This window comes from Myotis myotis, unplaced genomic scaffold (assembly GCF_014108235.1).
Source record: "Myotis myotis isolate mMyoMyo1 unplaced genomic scaffold, mMyoMyo1.p scaffold_m19_p_1, whole genome shotgun sequence".
Lineage (NCBI taxonomy): Eukaryota > Metazoa > Chordata > Mammalia > Chiroptera > Vespertilionidae > Myotis > Myotis myotis.
The window spans coordinates 106385082-106403157 of NW_023416313.1; the positions used below are offsets into that span (position 1 = coordinate 106385082).

General features: G+C 36.9%; 1 protein-coding gene and 1 non-coding gene across 10 annotated transcripts in view; one reads left to right on the forward strand and one right to left on the reverse strand.

Moving 5' to 3' along the window:
- FANCM (FA complementation group M) overlaps window positions 1–18076 on the forward strand; it is an 88779-nt gene that overhangs the window by 51294 nt on the left and 19409 nt on the right. For 5 of the 9 annotated variants that reach the window (XM_036346967.1, XM_036346975.1, XM_036346960.1 and 2 more), the window contains 5 exons: window positions 2413–2570; window positions 4118–4273; window positions 9818–11714; window positions 17453–17544; window positions 17647–17715. In XM_036346967.1, coding sequence (XP_036202860.1) covers window positions 2413–2570; window positions 4118–4273; window positions 9818–11714; window positions 17453–17544; window positions 17647–17715 — 2372 coding nt within the window. Of the gene's footprint in view, window positions 1–1475; window positions 1512–2412; window positions 2571–4117; window positions 4274–9817; window positions 11715–17452; window positions 17545–17646; window positions 17716–18076 lie in introns of those variants that run through there. The other 4 variants (XR_004973728.1, XR_004973731.1, XR_004973729.1 and 1 more) reach the window with 4 other exon arrangements.
- Window positions 3605–3711, reverse strand: LOC118661243. Its single transcript, XR_004969226.1, has one exon. It is a non-coding gene; the product is annotated as a U6 spliceosomal RNA (small nuclear RNA).

Below are 18076 nucleotides of genomic sequence, written 5' to 3' on the forward strand. Positions count from 1 at the left end.
AAGTGAGGTGAGGTGGGGGAGAGAGAAAAACATTGATGTGAGAGACACATCGATTGGCTGCCTCCTGCACTCACCACACACCCGACCAGGGCCAGGGATGGAGCCTGTAACCAAGTTACGTGTCCTTGATTGGCAATCGAACCCTCAGCCTTTTAGTCCTTGGTCCAATGCTCTACTAACTGAACCAAACTGGCTAGGGCAGTTTTTTTGTTTGTTCATTCCATTGTTGAACAGCCCTATATAGAAGAAAGTTCCTTATGTTGAAAAATCTGTCTTTGCATCTTGTTCACATTGATTTAGTTTTGTCTTCTAGATACAAAGAATAGTTAGGATCCTTGGTTTACCGATGTAGCAATTGTTTATGTATTTGAAGATAGTACCTCTCAAGGTTTCAAACCATGAGTTTTCCAGGTCCTTTCCTTCCTAGTCACCTGCTTTGGATTCACTTAAATTTTTTAATGTTCTTTCCCTTAATCAATGCTTTTTGGATATGCCTATTAAACCTAATACAAATCCACTTAGTAGGAATATTTTTGTCATTTTACAAGACTTTGCCAAATTTTTTATTCAGATGAAAAGATGGCATGTATTTTGAATTCTTTTGAGCTTATTAAACTAATAATAGCATCAAAACTTGATTAGGTTGGCATAACTTATTCTTGTATTTTTATAAATGTTAATTAAGCATATGTTTAATAATTGTTTCTAAAATGCTACTTGGAATGGATGGAAAATTTTGTTAGTAAAATTTTTTTGTAATATTTTTAAATTTTATTTTTATTGATTAGAGAGAGGAAGGGAGAGAAACATAGATTATTGTTCCACTTATTTGTGTATTCATTGGTTGATTCTTTTATGTGCCCTGACCAGGGATCAAACCTACAACCTTGGCATATTGGGATAACATTCTAACCAACTTTTTTTTTTTTTTAGTATAAACTGGGTTATTTTTACTTATTTAAAATTTTTTCATTATGCTTTGGTTTTGGGTATACAGCTTAGTGGTTAGGCAATCTATATATATAAAAGCCTAAACAACCAAACGACTAGTCGACCGGTTGCTATGATGTGCACTGACCACCAGGGGGCAGACACTCAACACAGGAGCTGCCTTCTGGTGGTCAGTGCGCTCCTATAGTGAGAGCGCCACTCAGCTGACCGGTGGGCGCCAGATGCTGGGCTCACGGCTGGCAAGCGCAGCTGTGGAGGCGCAAGCCTCTCCCGCCTCTGCGGCAGCTACCAAGCAGCAGCAGCAGGCGCAGCAGAGATCAGGCCAAAACCAGCAGTCTGACATCACCCGAGGGGTCCCGGATTGCGAGAGGGCGAAGACCAGGCCAAGGGACCTCACTGGTGCACGAATCCGTGCACTAGGCCTCTAGTCATATATATTAGTAAAATTCTAATACCTGTCATTTTTAAAAAATTGAGATACTAGCTTATGTTCATTTTTCTGTACTTTTCCCCCATTTTTCCAGAGTTTTCAAGTGTTAGTGATTCATCTTGCCCAGATTGTATGTATAAATGTATTGTCCTATATATTAGTACATAATTCATGTGGTCTTAGAGGAATTTATTTAAAGTGACTAGGAAAGTTGAATACTTTCCTATTTCAGAAGTCTTAGAGGTTCAGATTGTTAGATCTAAAAGGGACCTGAGAGAGCACTTATGTCAAACCCCTTATTGTTATACTATTTGGGAATAGCTAAGACAGAAGTTTCCTGTTTCCTAATTCAGTAGTCTTTCTAAATTTTATTTCTGCCCTCATCTGTATTTGGCCGGAGTTTCTGCTTTATACTGTTTATCCTTCCCAGCTTGGCAATTAATTTTCCTATAGAGAGATTATGGACTTCAAAAGGGCTAATTTACTCTGTTGTGTTTTTTTAAAATAATATTATTACATTATTTTCTTAAAGCAGTAGATCTTTTCCACCACTCCATCCCACAATCCTAATTTAAGGCCATCTAAAAACCCTTTATTGTTTTGGAGTCCCCCCTATCCCAAGTTTCAGATTACCTTTCTAATAACGTTATGATGGAATCATGACACTAGTTTCTATTTGTATGTTATCTGACTGTTTCATGTCAGGTCTTAGACAACAAAATAGAGAAAGTCCAAAAGAATACAAGAATGACCCTAGCTATCTGGCTCTGTTCTGTTAATTAGGCCATTAGCAAAGTTTAGCTCCTGGGCTCCTAGACAGAAGGGTTCACTAATTCTTTCAAAGAAGTGAGAGAAGTGTAGGAGATATATACAAGTAGGAAGTGATAACTAGAGTGGTTATAGGAAGAATACTATTTTTAATGAATAGAGTCAATGATTTTAGCAGAGATAAGTAGACAGAGTTATGTATATCTTGTGTTTGTCTGGCAGATTTTTTTAAACTTCTTTTCAATTACTTTTTAACTTTATAGGATTGAGACAAAGTAATTCAAAGAAGGATTGGTTCTTATCAGAAGAAGAATTTAAATTATGGAACAGACTTTATAGATTGAGAGACAGTGATGAAATTAAGGAAATAACATTGCCTCAAGTTCAGTTTCTGTGTTTTCAAAATGAGGATAACAGATCAGTAAGTGAAACATGTTTTCCGATGTCCTTTATAGTGATTATGCAGTAGCTTTAGGAGTAAGGAGAATGTTCATGATCAGAATAGCACCTTAAAAATTTAAGAATATAAATAGTTTTTAAGAGATTATTAAACTCTAAGTTTGTAAAACTTCTAATTTTCTTATATTCTTTATTGTGTATATATATATTTACATGACCATAATATATTTATATAAGTTCTGCCTTTTTAAAAAATATATATTTTTATTGATTTCAGGGAGGAAGGGAGATGGAGAGAGAGAAACATCAATGATAAGAGAGAATTGTTGATTGGCTGCCTCCTGCATACTGGGAACTGAGCCCGCAACCCAGGCATGTACACCGACCAGGAATCAAACTGTGACCTCCTGGTTCATAGGTTGACACTCAACCATTGAGCTACACTGGATGGGCTATTCTGCCTTTTCTTTATTACTTTATGCCATATGGACATTTCTGTATAGGCAAAATTTACATGATTGTTATATTACCCTGCAGTATACCATATTTTGACTGTTTCCCTATTGTGTTTTAGAATCCTTTTTTTAAAAATGTATGAGAGAGAGAGAGAGAGAGAGAGAGAGAGAGAGAGAGAGAAAGAAACATCAACTCATTCCACTTATTTATGCATTTATTGTTTGATTCTTGTATGTGCCCTCACTGGGGGTCAAACCTGCAACATTGGGGTATTGGGATGGTGCTCTAATCAACTGAGCTACCCAGCCAGGACTAGAATTCTTTTCAATCTGTTACTAACATAAAATTATACTATCATGAGCATCTGTGTACAAACTGGTGTTTATTTTCAGTTTTGAAACTTTTATTTGGATGCTATGATTTATTTTGTTTTAAGAACAAATTATTAGTAAACTTAATGAAAGCCAAGGGAATTTGTCAAAGGTTACTTTTGTACCCAAAAAGCTGGAAAAACAACCTCAGGAAAGATTCCTTTTAGAAGATATGTAGTGCTTGAAAAATATGGCTATTCAGGATTTTTTAAAAAATTCTTAATTGTTTAAAAATATGAAATGCTTCATGAATTTGCATGTCATCCTTGCGCAGGGGCCATGCTAATCTCCTCTGCATCGTTCCAGTTTTAGTAGATGTGCTGCCGAAGCGAGTACCAGGATTTGTATTTTTTATTCACTAACTGGAAAAGGCATGGTAGCAGGCATGAAGAATTAGGATTAGTATCACTGAGAGATTATCAATGCCTCCTTATTAGATTATTAGATATAAATAGCAGTTTTGAAACCACACATTTTTCTTAAATATTACTCAACATGGAACTACATAAACAGGAATATGGTCAACTAGTAACTCATGTAATATTTATTTTAAAAATGTATTTAAAGGGCAGCTTTGTACTTTATAAAATTATTTTTTTTTTCTTCTGAGATTTTAGTTGAAAGTATCAAAATGAGTTCATATTATTTATGTTAGGCTGATATTTGTGTATTAAATGTTTTTTTAAACATCAGTTTGTGAGTGTTTTTATCCCTTTTACTATTTTAAAAATCATTAATCAAGACTCAAGAACCAACCATTGGAATTCGTCAACTCTCTCTATCTGAATGGAGACTGTGGCAAGATCATCCTTTTCCTACATATCAAGTTGACCATTCAGATCGATGCCATCATTTTATAAGCATTATGCAAATGATAGAAGGAATGAGACATGAAGAGGTAGGTTTTTTCATAATTAAAAAATATATATTTTATTGATTTCAGAGAGGAAGGGAGAGGGAGAGAGATAAAAACATCAATAATGATAGAGAGCCCTAACCGGTTTGGCTCAGGGGACAGAGCATTGGCCTGCGGACTCAAAGGTCCCAGGTTCGATTCCGGTCAAGGGCATGTACCTTGGTTGCGGGCACATCCCCAGTGGGGAGTGTGCAGGAGGCAGCTGATCGATGTTTCTCTCTCATCGATGTTTCTAACTCTCTATCCCTCTCCCTTCCTCTCTGTAAAAAATCAATAAAATATATTAAAAAACATAATGATAGAGAATCATTGATTGGCTGCCTACTGGGGGTCCACCTGGGCATGTGCCCTGACCTTCTGGTTCATATGTTGATGCTTAACCACTGAGCCACGCCATCTGGCGAGGTAGGTTTTTTTTTGTAATTTTCTCTTGCTGGTATGATGTGAAAGTAGAATACTTAATCTTTATTCTCCTTAATTTGAAGTCATTATTATAAGAAACAAGTATTGCCTTGGCCAGTGTGGCTCAGTTGGTTGAGCATCATCCCATGCACTGGAAGGTCGGTGGTTCAATTCCTGGTTAGGGCATATGCCCAGGTTGCGGGTTTGGACCCTGCTCAGCAGGCAAAATGATTGATGTCTCTCTCTTTCTCTCTCTCTCTCTCTCTCCCCCCTCCCTTCCCCACTCCCCCACTCCCCCTCCCTCTCTCTTATTCTTCCTTTCCCTCTCCCTCTCTCAAATCAATTTTAAAAAATTAGAAATTAGTATTTATTATAAATGATATTGATGATTATAAATGATGATTTATAAAGTATGATTATAAATGATAGGTGGACTATTTTTTTTCTATATAGCTCTTTGTGATCTCAATAATGAACCAGTTTTCTGTCATAGAAGAAGTAGAATTAATTAGAGGAATATCTGTAAATATTGATAGACCAGAGTAAACTTTAAAAAAAATCTTTATTGTTGAAAGTATTACATATGCCCTCTTTTCTCCCCATTGACCTCTTCTAGCCTACCCTCCCACCCCAGGTCGTCACCACCCTATTGTCTGTGTCCATGGGTTATGCATATATGCATACAAGTTCTTTGGTTGATCTCTTCCCATCCACCCTCCCCTGCCTTCTCTCTGAGGTTTGATGGTCTGTTCCATGCTTCTATGTTTTATAAATATTTTTCTTTGTTCAGATCATTTGTAGTTGAAGCTCACTTGCCACCATTTTAGAAAGCTCTGTAGCATTCCCCAGCCATTCACATATTCATCTTGACCTGGACAGTCAATTTCTTGCATAACCCGCAGAAATAGGAAATGTTCTCCGTTTTTTTACTTTTGATTCAAACTAGCCCCACCCAGCACACTGACTCACCTGCCTCCTTCTTCCTTGCATGTCTACTCCCTTAATTATTGAGGCCTCAGGACTTGGCATCAAATACTCTTAGGAATAAAGCTTCGGGACAGATGACTACAGGGACAGAATTTTAGTCAAAGTAGAGATAACATCTAGGTCTCAGTTATATTTCAGCTCCAGGCCCAGAAAAGCAGCAAAACCAGCTGAAGTGATACCATGGCTGACATCAGGACCAGGTGCAGTGATCAATGACTCCTACCCTAGAGACCAGGGCCTTCATCATCATGGTTAATGATGTTTCCCCTATATAACCCATTGCCTGGAAACATTGCGGAGCTCACCTATCTCAGGGCGGGGGCCCCTTCCTAAAAATAAACCCTTATGTCTTTGCTGCAAATCCCTGTTAGTGTCTTATTGGGCTTTGGTGCTCACAGGCAAACAAACCCCTTTAGTCTGGTAATGATACTGGACACAAAGGTTCCATTACTGCCTGTCGCCACTAAGCCAGTAAACAGATAACAAGGTTGAATCTTTTATGAGCACTTATTTATTCTAGTTGTCAGTAGCAGAGAGTAGCAGGTATGGCACCTTAAAAAACTGCCCCAACATCTCCCACCAGTTGGCTCATTACATAGGGATAGGAAAGAAAAGCTGTGTGCAGCAGGGAGGGTGTAGCAGGATGAGGGCTGCAGAGTATGTGGTCAGTGTGTCCACTCCCAGAATCTTGAAGTCCAATGACAAGGTAGTTAATCTTTTAACCATGGCAAACAGCTTATCCCATTCTTGGAATTGGAGAATGGACAGCATTCCTGGGACAAACTCACAGAGCGGGATCAGTTTCCAAACACAGCAACCAGGTCAGGGTCCACTTTCTTTGATCAAGACAGGACGTGATTAATAATATCTATGAGCATTACTAGTGCCTCACCATTCCCCCTCACCCCCACCCCTATCAATAACAAATGCTAGCACAGAAGATTTTTAATAGGAACAGGATCCTTTCAGCCACTCTTTGCTTTAGGCTTCTAACTTTATTAGCTGTAATGGTCATTTAGAATTGGCACGTGGATGGCCACATCTTATCCAAGGTATGCACATATGAGTAAATTAATCCTAATCTTCCTGTTTGCATCACTTTGATTTTTCTGCCATTGCAATAATGTTTTAAGACATTAATGAAATTTAATTATCAAAAATCTCTTTAGCAGTTGCTGTGGGTTGTTGTTGTTTTTTTTTTTTAAATATCTTTATTGATTTCAGAGAGGAAGGGAAAGGGAGAGATTGAAACATCAATGATGAGAGAGAATCATTGGTTAGCTGCCTCCTGCATGTCCCCTCCTGGGGACTGAGCCCGCAACCCAGGCATGTGCCCTTGACCGGAATCAAACCCAGGACTCTTCAGTTCGCAGACTGACGCTTTATCCACTGAGCCAAACTGGCTAGGGCAGCAGTTGCTGTTTTCAATTAAATGTAATGCTGTTCTTCTCAAGTAAATTAACTTTAACCAGCATTGTAATATATTAATTTCAACTTAATTAAAATTAGTTGAAATTCCTTGTCAGGAAGAGGGAGCTATCCTTTATTTTGGTCTTACATTGAAGAACCAAGAAACAAGCAGAATGTAATATCTATAATAATAAAAGCATAATTTGCTAATTAGACCGGACGTCCTTCTGGATGAAGTGGGGGTGGTGGCAGCAGCGGTGGCTGCGGCCAAGCCCCTTGCATGAATTTCGTGCATTAGGCCTCTAGTTGTTTATATGACCCTGGGTTGGGAAAAGGGATCTAGTTTTTTACTTTTGGATCTAATTCAACTTTATTAGACCATGTTGTCTCAAGTGTGGTTTTAAAAGTCAGTGAAAATTAGAGCAGTTCCTTTGGCAGTGGAAGTAAAGTTGTTTAAACCCTTGTATTTATTCATAAGCATTTTCCCATTGAGAAACAAATAGTCTGAAAAACCTAAATACAAGCTTGGGAATCATTCATTTTGGATTTTATCCATGGCACTCACATTTTGTCTTTGACCAGTCAAACTCATTGTATTTGGTAGGCCTCTAATGACCAGAGTAAATTTTAATTTATGTAATGATTTATATAAACTTTGTAATTTAGGATTTTTGTTAGATGAGATATATTGAGATGTTGTCTGTGACATAGGTTATTTGGTATACCTCTTATATCCTGGTGGTAGTTTAGAGAATTGTTGATTCCTTGAGTAGTTTCTTGATTATTATTCTTTGAGAGGGTCAGAATGATGAACCTATTCAAGAGTGAAATCCAAAATGCCTGGGTTAGAATCCAAACACTACCTCATACTAATTGTGCATTTGTAAGACACTTAACCTCTTTATGCCTCAGTTTCATCTATAAAATGGGAATAATATTAATACCTTCTTTACATGGTTGTTGTAGGATTAAAAGACTTGATATGCATAAACCATTTAGAACTGTAATGGCACATAGTAAGTACTCAGTAGCTTGTAGCTGCTCTTTTTATTATTAGTTATCATTCATGAATAGTATATGTAAATATATAAATTAGTTGTGAATACCAGCAAAACCTGTGCCATCAAATTAACATATTTATTTAGTGTCCTCTATATACCATGTTCTGTTCTTGGCCTTGCGCTACATCAGGGAAGAAGCCAGATAAAATATTTTGTCAGCCGAAACCGGTTTGGCTCAGTGGATAGAGCGTCGGCCTGCGGACTGAAGGGTCCCAGGTTTGATTCCGGTCAAGGGCATATACCGCGGTTGCGGGCACATCCCCAGTAGGAGATGTGCAGAAGGCAGCTGATTAATGTTTCTCTCTCATCGATGTTTCTAACTCTCTATCTCTCTCCCTTCCTCTCTGTAAAAAATCAATAAAATATATTTAAAAAAAATAGTTTGTCAGCCCTGGCCAGTGTTTCTCAGTGGGTTGAGTGTCATCCCCTGTACCAAAGGGTCATGGGTTGGATTCCCAGTCAGGGCATATGCCCAGGTTTTGTGCTTAATCCCCAGTAGGGGGCATGCGGGAGACAGCTGATTGATATCTCTCTTTTTCTTTCTCTCTCTCTCCTCCCTCTTGCTCTCTAAAATTAATAAAAACATTTAAAAAGATATTATGTCAGTGGGGAGCATATATACTACCAGCGAAACAGACATCCTCACATTAATATTTATTGTATTTATTCAAAAAGTGAAGAGTTAATTGCCTAAGTCCCTGAGTAGTAGAGGAATCATGATTAAAGTAGCCTTCATGGGGAAGAGGGAAGGATGAGCCAGGAGTGGTGGGGACTGTCATTTTAAACTTAGAGATATTTAAGAAATTATAGTGACTTAGAAATTCACTATAAGAGTTCTTGGTTGGGAAACTTCTTAAAAATGCTCATATGTGGAATCTAATGAACAAAATAAACTGATGAACAAAATAAACCGATGAGCAAAATAGATCCAGAGACATAGAAGCATGGAACAGACTGATGATTCTCAGAGAGAAGGCAGGGATGGGGGTTGCGTGGGGAGAGATTAACCAAAAATCCTATATGCATATAAGCATAGCCCATGGAGACAGACAATAGTGTGGTGAAGGCCTGAGGAGGGGCATGGGAGCAGGCTGGAGAGGGTGAATGGGGAAAAAAAAGGGGGACATCTGTAATACTTTCAATAATAAAGATAAATTTAAAAAATGAAACTGGAAATAAAATAGTCTATTCTAGCCTGTAGTAAACATACAAGTATCATTTCAGATGTTCTAAAAGCTCTTCTTAGTTTACTTTCAAAAGGAGAGTAATTTAACATATAGATGTGTGCTTTACATTTATATATATTAATTTCTTAAGTATGTATTTTTAGGAAATTAGAATAATTGTTCAATTAAATGTTAGAAGTGAAAAAACTTAGTGTCTATAATCTTATTTTATACATTCACTAAATTTGTTCTTTCTACAAATAGCTATCATGGGTCTTCCATGTATTAAGTACTGGGGAAACAAAAATATTAATGGATTAAAGAAATTTATGTTAATGTCACAGTCATTTCATTTATAATTTTATTTATCAGAATAATTTTTTAAGGTATAAGAAAATCATTTGAATAATATTGTTTGGGAAATATTTTAACATAGAGTAAAACTCATCTCTTAGAATTGGCTTGTTTTGTTTTCTTGTGACCTTTTCATTTCTTTATAGGGAGAATGCAGCTATGAATTGGAAATTAAATCTTATTTACAAATGGAAGATGTTAGCTCAACATTTAGTGCTCCCAAGAACAAATCTAATCTTCTTGCCAATGGCACCTTTACTAGTAACAAGAAATATTCATTTATAAGGAATATAAATGAAGGCAATTTATTCTCAGTGACAGAATCTGATGAAGAATGTGCTGAAATTTTTAAACAGACTCATATCAAACCTACTAAAATTGTCTCTCTTAAGAAAAAAGCTTCTAAAAAACGGAAAAAAGATCAGCCTAAAAAAGAAAATAATGATGTTGTTATGGATTCTTTAGATACTGATGGCAATTCTGCTGTTGAAAATCTTTTTCAGGTAGACCTAAATGATAAAAGAGCATTAGATATAGATGAAGTTGCTGCCACATGTGCTGTTGATGAAAATGTTGTTAATCAGCCATGTAGATTATTAACAGAATGTCAGATTACAAATAAATCTACTAATTCATTTACTGGAAGTTTTTTAGATTCTGGTTATAACAGTTTCAGTGATGAGAAATCTGTTTTATATAACTTATTTCTTCCATTTGAGGAAGAGCTTGTTATAGCTGGAACAGATGACCAATTTTATAATTGTTATTCACTTACAAAAGAGGTACTAGTTAATGTAGAGAGATTTTTATCTCATTCTCCTCCACCTCTCAGTGAACTCTCAGTTTTGGAACATGAAATTACTAAGGGTTCTGCACTTGAAAATTTGCTTTACCCACCCTGCACAGAGTATTTACAAAACAATAAATCTACCTGTTTGATATCACATGCAACTGTCAGTTCTCAACAGAATTTAGAATTGAATTCACTTAAATTTATTAATCATCCTTCTGAAAAAAGTTGCCTTTATAGTACAACTAATAAGATTGTTGATGAGCCCAGCTTCTGTGACTATGATGATAAGGTACGTAAAGATGTTGAAAATGAATCTTTAGTAACCAACAATCATACTCAAATAAACACAGGCCCTCCACAATACTTAGATGAAGAAAACAATTGTGGTGTTGATAACAATGGGCTTCAAGTATTGTTCACAGATCAGGATGAGAGTTTACCACTATTTGAAGAAGATAATACAGAATTTAATGATATGAGCCTTTCTCCCTCAAATAATGAATGCAAATCTTTACATGTGTCAGACAAAACATGTATAAACAAAATGGCACTGGTTTCTCAGTTCTTAATTTCTGATGAACTTTTGTTAGAAAATAATTCTGAACCCCAAGATCAAATTACCTATGATACTAATACTAAATCTCATGAAGATTTGACAGGTGTACATGAGGAAAAACTGAAGAGTGATGAATATGTTCTTGACTGCTCTAAGGATTTATTTTCTGTTACCTTTGATTTAGGATTTTGTATTCCAGATTCTGATGATGAAATATTAGAACATGCATCAAATACAAATAAGAATAAAACTTTAGATGATCTACCTGGAAGATGTTTAGATATCAAGGAGATAAGTGATGCAAGTTATGTTTCAAATCGAGCAGTAATAACAAGAGATCATGTTGATAGTTCTAGGAGTAGAACCGTTACTATCTCATCAAGTGAAGATAAGCAGAGTCCAACTTCTTCACGTTTTCCATTGAGTATAGCAAACAATAAGCAATTTATGTTGCCTGGTTATTCTCAGTTTTCTTTGCCAGTTGGGGAAAAAGTTATGAGTACACCTCTTTCTAAATCAAGCACATTGAACTCTAAAAGGAGAAAGGAAATGCCTAGGACACTAGATTCTAATAAAGTAAATTCACAAAGTTTCAAAGAAACATTGAACTCAACTTTTGATGATTCAGGACTTTTTATAGAAAAGGCTAAAAACGGGGAACAAATCAATCTACATCAATCCTGTCATTCTGGAGGTAAGATTTCATCTTTCTAGAATAATTACTCTAGATAAACTTCTGTAATTTTTCAAAATGTAATTGCTCAGTTTATGGTGTGTTGAGTTAGATAATTGATGTATTCTATATTTTTACAGTTGATGCTTAGTGATTATTTTATCTACATATATATTTATGTCATGCATGCCATTGGAGAGGTATTACACTGTGAAATATAGAAGTGTAAGATTTGGCCCTAGCCTTTGACTGTAAAACAAACAATTGTGTGACATACACTTTTGAATACAGTAAAATGTGTAAAGAATTACTAAAGGAATATTAAGATAGTGGATGTTTAGGAGATACAGAAAATGTCAAAATGTTGAAGTGGATTAGATTAGATTTTTACATGTAAATTTTCATTTTGGCTCCGTGGGAATATGGATATGTTGAAAGTAATAAAATGAGAATTTAGATGTTATAAAATAGTGGGGGAAAGCACAAGAAGGCAAGTGTAAGATTTTGAGGGGATAGTGTAAAGAAAAGGGATTATATAGCAAAATAGTTGAGAAGCAATACTAATTGGAGGATTGAGATAAGAGCACAGAAGTTCTTGGGGAATCTGCATTTCTGTGAGCTAATTTTACACAGATACAGAAAAACAAGAAAATACAGTGATAGATGCTATAGTTAAAAGGAAAGCCTTCTGGAATTACTTGGTTATTATAACTGAGTCCTGCATTTAATTCTAGCTGCCTTAGAAGATAATGAAAAAAGAAAAAGTTGGATTATAGAGTGCTCATTTATAAAAAGGATTTATTCAAGTTTATCTGTCTGGGTAGATGTTTTATTGTCATAGAGTATGAAGAGAAATTTACTATGTAAATTTATGTTAGTTTTCTTTCTTTTTTAAAAAATTTATTTTTTAGCCCTGACCGGTTTGGCTCAGTGGATAGCGTCGGCCTGTGGACTGAAACGTCCCAGGTTTGATTCCCGTCAAGGGCACGTACCTTGGTTGCGGGCACATCCCCAGTGAGAGGTGTGCAGGAGGCAGCTGATCGATGTTTCTCTCCCATCGATATTTCTAACTCTCTATCCCTCTCCCTTCCTCTCTGTAAAAATCAATAAAATATATTTTAAAAATGTTTTTTAATGTTTTTATTGATTTTTAGAGAGAGAAGAAGGGAGAGGGATAGAGAGATAGAAACATTGATGAGAGAGAAACATCATCAATCAAGATCAGCTGCTTCCTGCACAGCCCCCACTGGGGATTGAGCCCTCAACCGGGGCATGTGCACTGACCAGGAATCGAACCAGTGACCTTTTGGTTCCTGGATCAGCGTTCAACCACTGAGCCACACCAGCTGTGTTAGTTTTTTATTACTCTGTAACAGATTACGCCCAGAAATTTAGTGGATTAAAATAAACATCCATCTCACAGTTTCTATAGTTTAGGAATTCATGAGTTTCTTAATTGGGTGGTTTAGCGTAGGATTTCTAATGAGGTTATAATCCAGATTTCACCTGTGGTTGCAGCTATTTGAAGTCTTGACTGGGCATGGATACTCTGCTTTCAAGATGGGTTGTTCAACGTGGGGAGGGGAGATAGAGGCACACAGGGATCTCTAGTCCATAGCAACTCTAAAATCCAGCAGAAGTAGGATTAGAAGTTCTTTGATTAAGATTCAAAGCCTGGTAATAATTCTCATGGTTCTTTGTTCTCTGGATGCTTGGTAGCATCCTTTTTCACAGACAGCACCTGTGGAGTTTTCTCTGCATACTTTCTTTCAGTAAAAATTTGGGAATCCAAAGCCCTCTTTCTATTTTGTTCTGTCTCTGCCCCTTTTAGTTGTAGCTGGCTGTGTTTCTTCCCATATAATTCTCACAAATTTTTGGATTTCTTGTGAATCTTATTGGGATTCATTCCATTAGACGGTTCTCAACCTGTGGGTCGCGAACAATGAAAATACATCCTGCATATCAGATATTTACATTACGATTCATAACAGTAGCAAAATTACAGTTATGAAGTAGCAACGAAAATAATTTTATGGTTGGGGGTCACCACAACATGAGGAACTTTATTAAAGGGTCGCGGCATTAGGAAGGTTGAGAACCACTGCATTAGACACTAGCTTGCCCACAAATCTTTTGGAGCTAGGTGTTCTACCTTGGGTTTCTGCTGAGATGTCTAGAGATACAATAGGTCCTCGGGTTATGTCGGAGAGCCGTTCCTACGGCGCGATGTAATGCGTTTCGCCATAAGTTGGAACCCACCTCCATAAGCACCTATGTCACTCACATGGAGCACATACATACACAGCAGTAAGGAAGTGAAACAGTAAAAAAAAAATTTTAAAGGAAGATAATTCCTGATCTTTGCTTGTGGTAAATAAATAATAAAAAACATAAAGCACATATGTACATACATCGAAATGACGGCACTTTTTTTTCTTTTTATAAATAAATGGGAGATGGTGACATAACCAGGAACTGATGTAAGTCGAGTCCAATGTAACCTTAGGACTATCTGTAGTTCTTTAATCTTAGAAGATCTATCTGAGAGTATCTGTGATAAACATTCCAAAGTGTTTAGAGGGCTTTTTATCTGACTGAGTGGTACTCTGAGGCACCACTTTTGATCTTAGGTCTTAAAGCATACAGACGACAGTCCTCGGGTTACGTCGGACTCCGATGTACTTCGTTTAAAGTTTCATGATTTCGACGTATGTACATATATACTTTATGTTTTTTATTATTTACCACAAGTAAAGGTCAGGAATTGTTATTTTTCTTTTAAATTTTTTTACTGTTTCACTTCATTACTGCTGTGTATGTGCTCATGTGAGTGATGTAGGTGTAGGAACGGATCTCCGACTTAACCCGAGGATCTACTGTATACAGTTATATCCTCAGCTGTATCTGAACAGTATTTTCCTGGCAATCCTCTAAATTATATCTTTGCCTGGAAGATTTCTTAGTTTACTAGTAACATGGTTTGCCAGCTCAAGAAGTTGGGAATTTTCAAAAGCCAGCAAGTTTGTTTCACATTTAATAGTCCTTTCTTTAGCTTCTCTCTCCTCTTGTAATTTACTTTAACAGCAAGAAGCACAGATGACACCTTAAACATTTTATCTAGAAATTTCCTTAGCTAGATCACCTCATTCATTAGGCACATTTTCTACTTTCTGTGTTACTGGAAGGTTGCTAAACTTTCTGGCATTACATAAAGGATTCTCTTTCCTCCAATTTCCAATAAGATTTTCCTTACTTTAACCTCTCACACGTAGCCATTGATCTTCATAGAAATTGTTGCTATAAACAATTCCTTTGAGTCTCTTTAAGCTTTCACCAAAACTCTTCTCAAAAGTTCTTTCAAGCTTCTGCCCCTAATCTAGTTCTAAAGTTCTTTACATCGTTTAGTTATTTCGTATGGCAATCCACTGTTTCCAGGTACTGCAACCTGTATTATTTCTCTATTGCGCATAATAAATTATCCCACCCAACTCCCAATTTAATGGCTTAAAACAACAAACATATTTCTGTAGACCAGAAATTCATGAGCGGCTTAGTGAGTGGTTTTGGCTCAGGATATTTCATGGAGTTGCAATCAAGACGTTGGTCAGGGATGGAGTTATCTGAAGGCTTGGATAAGCTTGGAGGATCACATTGCTCTTGGTGGGAGGCCTCAGTTTCTTACCACATGGCCTCTCCATAGGATTTTCTCTTAAAATATATTTTTATTGATTTCAGAGAGGAAAGGAGAGGGAGAGAGAGATGGAAACACCAGTGATGAGAGAGAAGCATTGGTTGGCTGCCTCCTGCATGCCCCCTACTGGGGATTGAGCCCGCAACCCAGGCATGTGCCCTTGACCGGAACCGAACCCAGTACCCTTCAGTGTACAGGCCGATGCTCTATCCACTGAGTCAAATCGCTAGGGTTCCATAGAATTTTTTTAAACTGTGTTTTTAGAGAGAGAGTGGGGGGAGATAGAGAGAAACATCAATGTGAGAGAGAAACATCGAATGGCTGCCTCCCACATGCACCCCCACCAGGGATCAAACCCGAAACCTGGGTATGAGCCCTGACTGGGAATTGAACCATCAACCTTTTGGTGCATGGGATGACGCTCAACCAACTGAGTCACACCGGTCAGGGCCATAGGGTTTCTTCTTATTTTCTTACTAGAGGCCTGGTGCACTGATTCATGCACATTGAATGGAAATTAATTAGAAAGTGGCCAGTGGGGTGGGACTGGGCGAGATGGGCCAGACATGCCCTGGTGCCAACTTCCCACGGTCCCTCCCCAGCTGGCCACACCTGGGGCGGCGCCGGGGTTTGAAGGGCATCTGCAGAGTCAATGGGATCCTTCCAACAGGTGGGGTCCCTCGGCCTGGCCTGCGGGGATTGGGCTAAAACCAGCAGTCTGACATCCCCGGAGGGGTCCCGGAGTGTGAGAGGGTACTTCGCAAAATTGCTGTCACTGGGCAGCTCCTGTGTTGAGTATCTGCCCAATGGTGGTCAGTGTACATCATAGCTGTAGGTCGGAGCGTCTGCCCCCTGGTAGTCATTGCACATCATAGCTACCAGTCGAAAGGTCGGACGGCCACTTAGGCTTTTATATATATATAGATAATGTAACATTCCTCCAGAGTGAGTGATACATAGAGAGAGCAAGGATGAGGTTGCAATCACTTTTATGACCTAGATTCTGAAGTAAGGCACCTTCATTTTCATTATATTCTTTTGTTAGAAGCAAGTGACTAAGTCTGCCCTATACTTAAGGGGAGAGGAATTCTGACTTTCCTCTTGAAGGGGAAATATATCAAATAATTTATGAATGTATCTTAAAATAACAACAAGGCTCTTACAGTAGGTTTCATAAAGACACAAAGAAGTGTCTTCAATCAAAATTTTATGAAAAGACATACTTAAAGCTTTGGTTTAAGTATCTGAATATTTGAAGCATCTATTTCATACATAAGAGTTTTTTTGTTTTGTTTTTTTATTTCAGAGAGGAAGGGAGAGGGATAGAGAGATAGAAACATCAATAATGAGAGAGAATCATTGATCGGCTGCCTCCTGCATGCCCCCTTCTGGGGATCGAACCCGCAACCCGGGCATGTGCCCTTGGCTGGAATCGGACCTGGGACCCTTCAGTCCGCAGGTCGATGCTCTTATCAACGGAGCCAAACTGGCTCGGGCTGTTTTTTGGTTTTTGGCAATCTTTTCATTCCCCCAGATAAGTTGTTTTAGTTACAGCATTTTGCTGATATCTTACCAATGTTTAATTTCATGCTTGTGCACAAAAACATATGAATATGTACATATATATGCTACATACATACATAAAAGGTCTTTATATAAATTGTTTTATAGCTTGCATTTTCTTGCTTTATTTTGTTCAACTAGAAAGAATAAGATAAAAAGGCAGGAAGACTATCATAGATTTTAGAGATGAATTCTAAAACCATCGACTAATAGAATTATGTTTTACACTCTTCTGGCCTCTTTTCAGTTATATTTTTAAAAAATGAACCTGAGTCAAATATGTTTATTAGCAAGAGTTATCATCTCTTAATTTTCTTACTGGTACTGTTTTATTTATTTTTTGGTCTCTTCTCATGCTGATTTTTTTTGCCAAACTTCGTAAAACTTATCTTTTTTTGAGAGTGACAGAAATAATTCTTATTTACACATCAATAAAATAGGTAGTTGTGGTTGGATAAACTTAAATCTATTGACTAGATTCATTATTTTTAAATAAATTTTATAGATGAACAATTAACAAGCAATGAAAGTGAAGGTGATGAGATTTTCCGAAGAAAGAGTAAAAAAGCAAAAGGAAATGTTTTAGAATCCCCAGAGGTGAGTAATTCAGTAATTACAATAATGTGACCATATACAGGCTTTTTCTTTCTCCTTACGTCTTTTTATTATTTTTACCCTTTACTTTATCTATTTATCTAGGATCAGAAATATAGTGAAAATGATTCTCCACTTCATGCTGTAAAAAAGCGCAGGGTTCCTCCAAAGAAAGTAAGTATATAAACAGATGATGTATAGATAATGCATAGTAATTCAATTAGAATAAATATTACAAAAATAATATGTGTATAGGTGAACATAAGTACATATGATCTTACAGGAGTGTAGTTAGCAGAAAAATGGATAATAAATACTATGTGATTAGAATTTCTATTTTAATTTTATACTTGTTTTAAAAACAATTTCTACTTTTGTCAATACATGTTAGCAATTCATCAGATGTTCATTAAATACTTACTGTGTATCTACTATGCGAGATGCTGGAGATACTGTAATGATTATATCCTGGAACTGTCTTAAGTCACCTACAATCTATTAGGAGAGAAAGATAAGGAAATGGATAATTTTAATA